The sequence below is a fragment of the Populus euphratica genome, unplaced genomic scaffold (assembly GCF_000495115.2).
Source record: "Populus euphratica unplaced genomic scaffold, PopEup_1.0 scaffold234.1, whole genome shotgun sequence".
Lineage (NCBI taxonomy): Eukaryota > Viridiplantae > Streptophyta > Magnoliopsida > Malpighiales > Salicaceae > Populus > Populus euphratica.
The window spans coordinates 313,693-320,137 of NW_011499928.1; the positions used below are offsets into that span (position 1 = coordinate 313,693).

The window sequence follows — 6,445 nt, forward strand, 5'->3', positions numbered from 1 at the left end:
TTTAATTTTTTTATAATATTATTAAGTTAAAAATAATTTTTTTTTACAAATTTAAATCTTAGACTATAATACAAGTCATAAATTTAGCAAATTAATCTACAAAGTTTAGGTTGAGATCCAATATATTACTGTTTTATTTACAAATATTTTATAAATCATTTACAAATACTTTATAAATGCTTATGACTAATAATTGTTGGTTGGCCACGCTAAAAATATTATTAACCATGTGTTTTTTTTTTCAGAAGATATTTTTTATTTTTAATTATTATTTTACAATGTAAGTGTTCTTTGATATATTAATATTAAAAATAAAAAAATAGTTTTTTAATATATTTTCATATAAAAAATATCTATACATAACTCAGTGCAGTGAGGCAGAGAAATCACTGCTTTTATGTCGCGCCTCCCCTGCTATAAATGTAAGACTTTCCAAAATACAAGAAAGCAACCATCTGTACAGCGCTCAACGCAGCTAGTAGCCAGTAAAAGTAATCAAGATGTGCCCGATTCAGGTTATTGGCAAACCAGCTATAATGACCTTCCCCACCGGTTGCTTTATCAATGATGGAGATAAGAAAGCTGCTTAGAAAGTTTCCTACGCCGATGACACTGAGGAAAAGAGCAAGACCCACGCTCCTTAATCCACTTGGGACCTTTCTTGCATTCCAATCATGGTGAACACGTCAGCAGCACCGAGCAAGACATTTTGAGGAATTAACCACCAAGCACTCATAGGAATCGTCACCTCTGGCGTATCCACTAGTCCATATTGCTGAGCTTTCTTGAGCCTCTTCATTTCAACTACAGCAGCAACTACCATTGCAAGAAAAGATAAAGAACACCCCCGTACCGATTCTTTGTAGCATTGTAATGCCAGAAGGTTCCCCTCTTAAAGCCCTGGTGTCACAGGGTTAAAATCCGTCAAGGTATAGGCTGACAAAAAGTGTTACTGGACAGTAGCTACGAAGTGACAGTCCATGTGACAGTAGCGAAAATTAGCAGCATGCGTGTGCAGCAGCACATAATAATTAACACAACAGTGAGCTAATGAGAGTTGAGACTTGGGCGAGGATTGTTCAAAGCCTTGACGAAACAGTGCTGGGATGACGCAATGGGACAATGGGAAATTCGGCAGCACTGGTGAAATCAGCAGCGTCGACAAAATTGGCAGCAGGGGCTACCAATAACTTGGACAGTGGACGGTCCAAGGCATGCGAGGCAGTTACGCTGGTAGCATGTGTGTTGGCAGTGGGCAGTTGGCTTGTGGGAGAACTTGCCAATGCAGTTGCGGCAATTTTGGGAGCAATTATCGGCAGTTGCGACAGTTTCTTATATGGGGAAGAAAGTGGCCAGAACATGGGATAATGGGTACTTCAGCTGTGCAGGAAGTTAGAGGCAGTTTATACTTGTAACTTTCATTATCTTGTAATTAGATAGGCTGTAAAATGTGTAGCATGCAAGAACGAAATGGGCATAGCACATAAGAAGGACTTTGTGTAATCTTTTAATTGAGTTAATGAAAAGGTTGGGACTTGTTCCTGTAATCTGCTGTGTTGTGTATTTAGTTCATATTCATTAGTGTTATTCCGCTTGCTTGGGACATTGAAAGTGTGTGGGGATCTTTTGGGTTTGTGGGACAAACTAGTTGTAGGCAAAACACGAGTGAATCGGTGAGGGAAAGTCTGAGTCTAGCAGGACTAGACTGCCGCGCGAGGTCTGTTTTCGAGAGCCAAAAAATTGACCCTGTGACAAGTGGTATCAGAGCGCGGTTTGCGTTCTTGGCTGGACAACGAGACAGTTCTGTGGGTAGATTGAAGGATTGATTTGTCGAAGCCATTGTTAGGATAATCTGCGAAATTGGTGGTTGTTCTTCATATGCCTAGCGGTATGTAGAATGTTCGGGAAAGGTTACTCCGTCTAGAGGGTTTGATGGGAGATGTTCCTGACAATGAAGATCGTTCAGTCGAGTATCGACTTGAATTGGCTTTGGAAATCACTGAAAAGGCTGTTGCACAGTATGTTGAACTCGCGGCAGAATCAGGTCGCAAGTGGCATGTTGTCGAGGAAGAGATTTTTGTCTTGAAGAAGGCAGTCGCAAACGCTACTAGGGGCGTTGGCTCTTCCAAGCCAAAAGTTCCAAAACCGAAAACCTTTGCTGGAGCAAGGAGTTCAGAGGATCTCATGAATGTTTTATGGGATATGGAGCACTACTTTAGTATGGCCAAGATTGGTTTGGATGGGCAAGTAGACATCGCGGTGATGTATCTATCGGGCGATGCAAAGTTGTGGTGGCGAACAAGGACCAAGGAGGACTTGAATGCTGGTAGGCCAAAGGTGGAGACATGAGAGAGTCTGAAACGAGAATTGAAGGAACAATTTCTGCCCAACAATACCTCCTGCATTGCGAGAGAGGACTTGAAAAAGCTGCTGCAAGACGGGTCGGTAAGGGATTATGTTAAGAAATTCAGCTCTTTAATTCTTGATGTTGATAACATGTCTGAGGAGGACAAAATGTTCAACTTTCTGTCGGGACTTCAGCCGTGGGGCACAGTTGGAGTTAAGGAGGCAGAAAATTTCAGACTTGTCTTCTACCATTGCTGCTGCCGATGGATTGGCAGACTTTAGATCAAAGCCCAGCGAGAGGGCTGCTGGAGTTTCTGGGGTTTCATCGAGGCCTAAGGATATAGGCGAGATGAAAAGGAAGAAGAGATTTAGTAGGGGAGAACCTCGACAGGCTGCTAGTGTGGGAAGATCAGATGTGAAGGCCAAGGAAAAAGGTATGAATCCGAATCTACGCTGCTTTATATGTGAGGGTAATCACTTTGCTAGGGATTACCCGAAGAAGGGAAAACTCAATGCTATTGTTGTGAAAAATGGTGCTGAGGACATGGCATATGTAAATCCCATGTGTGTGCTTAGTGGCTAAGATGGGGATTCAGTCACGTTGGGACCAGCCTGGAAGAGGTAGGCAAGGGCTGAGTGAGTTTGCCTGTGATGGGGCAAATTCAAAATCTGTTTTGTGCACTTCGGCAGTGGACAGTGGAGTAATGGAAGCAAGACAGTATGTTGGGTGTCTTGGCTGATGGACAAGCTAGGAAACAGTGTGGTTTTGGGAGTCTAGATGTCTTGATGATGGGCTGATCAGGATGCCAGATTCGGCAGCCGATACAGTGAGTTCGGTTGAGGAGCCAAGATCATCGACGAGGATGGTTTGGTCCACTGCTTTGATGGGGAGGCAGTAGGGGCATTTCTGTGCATCTTGATGATGGACGAGTCAGGGTGACGAAGACAGATTGCTTGGCCATTGTTGGAAAAACAGTGTTTTGATTTTCGGTGGACGAAACATGTGACAGGGGCTGAAACAGTGTGGTGTTGTTACGTCAACGAAAGTTTGTGAGGCTGATGAAGTGTCTTGGGTATGATAGTAGCCTATAGAAAGCCAGATCAGATGGGATTTTGATGCTAGGTTGCTATATGTTGTATGCTTGAACAGGTTCAGTTGGGAACTTGATGAAAGAACTTCGACGCAAGATTTTGTTGATCACCGAATGTATTGTCTCATTGAATTCTTGCAGGTTTTGCATATTGAACGGTTGATGGATTGTATGTTCATATGGGGGTTCATATGGTGCTTCGAAGTGGTTTAGTATGTGGTGTTGTTCGTGAGGAAAAGGAAGGAAGCCTTGGGTGCTAGAAGAAGCGTCTAAACTTCATGAAAACAGGCTTGCGGTGGACGAATTAACATGTGGGCTTGCTAACGAATGAGGACAACTTGTGTGTGACTTGGGGAAGTTGCATACGAATTCTGGAGGAGCATGGCAGAATGTGACATTGGGGTGTTACAGCTTTATTGGTGTCCAAACGAGATTGAGGACATTGATCTCGTGAGCTTTGGGTGAGACTCGAAGTTTAGTTTAACCTATATAGGATACAAACTGAAATCAAGGGAAGACTTGATCACAGCTTGGATTTTTGCAGGAGCTGATGAAGAGAATGTTAGCTTGGCATCGCAAAATCGGTGGATGATATTCTGGATGAAAATATAGGCAAAGCCGAGAGGTTGTGTGTGGGCAATCTTGAACTGTGAACAGTGGTGCAGACTTGGGGCAGAGGTGCTTCAGACTTGGTTCGACGAGGACATCGACTTCTTTTGGTGGGGGAGGTTTGTCACAGGGTTAAAATCCGTCAAGGTGTAGGTTGACGAAAAATGTTGCTAGACAGTACCTACAGGGTGGCAGCCCGCGTGACAGTAGCGAAAATCGACAATATGCGTGTGCGGCAACACGCAACAGCTAACACAGTAGTGAGTTGACGAGAGTTGAGACTTGGGCGATGATTGTCCAAGGTCTTGATGAAACAGTGTTGGGATGACGCAATGGGACAGTGGGGAATTCGGCAGCACTAGTGAAATCGGCAGCGTCGATAAAATCAGCAGCAGGGGCTGACGATAACTTGGACAGCGAACGGTCCAAGACATGCGAGGCAGTTACGCTGGCAGCATGTGTGCTGGCAGTGGGCAGTTGGCTTGTGGGAGAACATGTCAATGCAGTTGCGGCAGTTTTGGGAGCAGTTATCGACAGTTGTGGCAGTTTTTTATATGGGGAAGAAAGTGGCTAGAACATGGGATAATGGGTGCTCCAGCTGTGCAGGAAGTTAGAGGTAGTTTATACTTGTAACTTCCACTATCTTGTAATTAGATATGCTATAAAATGTGTAGCATGTAAGAATGGAATGGACATAGCACACAAGAAGGACTTTATGTAATCCTTTAATTGAGTTAATGAAAAGGTTGGGACTTGTTCCAGTAATTTGTTGTGTTGTGCATTTAGTTCATATTCATTAGTGTTATTCTGCTTGCTTGGGACATTGATTTGGGGTGGGGATCTCTGGGCTTTGTGGGACAAACTAGTCGTAGGCAAAACATGAGTGAATCGGTGAGGAAAATGCTAAGTCTAGCGAGACTAGACTGCTGCGGGAGGTCTGTTTTCAACAGCAAAAAATTAGCCCCAGGACACCTGGCTACAGGGACAAAGGCACGATCGTAGATTGCAACTAAAACAACAACCGTGGCAGAAATAAATAATTGAACTGAAGCTGCAGGAAATCCGAGATCGGCTGAAACTAATCTATTCATGGTTATGGCTTGCCTCGTAAACAAAGTTGTGGGCTGTGGAAACACAATAGCATATATTAAGCACGTTGTCCATATCGGAACAAGCCCAAGTACTGCCTTGGCTTCTTCTACTTCCCTGAGGCTACAAACCTTGCTGTCTCCCTTCGAGTCACTTGGGCCAAGGTCAAGCAGGGCTTTGTTCAGAAACCTGCCACATTGGAAAATCAAAAATTGCAATCTTAGAAGGTGAAAGTTTAGCTATATTTTTGTTGCTTCACCCCTGGAAAAACAAGGTTCCCACTGGCTAAATATCATGTTTTTTTTTTTTTTGACAATTACAGGTAGTGGAGCATCTGCAGGCCCCTTTGAGACACTGCAACTAATCAACCATGGCTTGGGACTTTGATACACCAGCCTCTGATGGACTTTTGCATCTGTTTATCCCTGGTCACTGGTTAAATATCATGTAGTGGACAACTCTACGAAGTGATAGAGTAAGGGTTTATCCGCAGGATAGGAATATTACATTTATATGGTATTAAACGTATTCTGATTTAATAAATTATGGATTTGTCTGCCTACCAAATTGAGAATGCTTTACCGAGTGTTTCACTGGATGCTTCATTGAAAACATGAGCACAAGAAAACCTTGACTTTGCGAATTAAAAAGGGCTTGTACTTCCAAAAGGCTCTTGATTTATCAAAAAACTTCTTTCTGGTTGAGGTATCGTTAATATTCGCTTTTATAAAAATTCTCAAAAAGTCGTAACATCAGTTTTCTCTTACTTGAATTGCCCAGAACTTTGGTGAGGTTGGGCTCTGTGAGTTTCTTCTTCAAAGGCTACTGCAGTAGTGATTCGCCAATTCCTAATAGTCGCAACAAAAACCCGACGGACTATCAAAAACGCGTGTTTCTCTTCTTCCCTTCTGATACCATACCGATATGTCCTAGTTCCAAGTAAAAATATTGCAAGTGCCCCAGCCAAAATAAAACATGGGATCCCAAATCCCAGACCCCAATTAATGTTGTCTTGGATGTAGTTTAAGGCCAGTAGGATTACTATGACGCCAACATTCATAAAAAAATTCCTCCAATTGAAGAACGAGCTCTTGGCTTTGCGCTCCACCGGGTCTTGTCCATCAAACTGATCAGCTCCAAAAGCCTGAACACAAGGCCTGAATCCACCTTGTCCAAGTGCTACTAGATAGAGAGCAAAGAAGAACAAAATCAGAACTGGATCAGGAGAGCACGACCTGGCAGTATCGGAACTTTGGCAGCCAGAAGAACCGAGAGCAGGAAGAACAGCTGATAGAGCCAGCAAGCCAAGG

The 6,445-nt window shown here is 43.2% G+C and overlaps 1 protein-coding gene across 2 annotated transcripts in view; it reads right to left on the reverse strand.

Annotated features, from left to right (window-relative positions):
- Positions 1-323: 323 nt before the first annotated feature.
- Positions 324-6,445, reverse strand: part of LOC105135835 (protein NRT1/ PTR FAMILY 5.10-like) — a 21,954-nt gene continuing 15,832 nt past the window's right edge. The window contains exon 5 of one of the 2 annotated variants that reach the window (XM_011040902.1): positions 324-656. In XM_011040902.1, coding sequence (XP_011039204.1) covers positions 396-656 — 261 coding nt within the window. In that variant the 3' untranslated portion in view covers positions 324-395. The remainder of the gene's footprint in view (positions 657-6,445) is intronic. The other variant, XM_011040901.1, reaches the window with a different exon arrangement.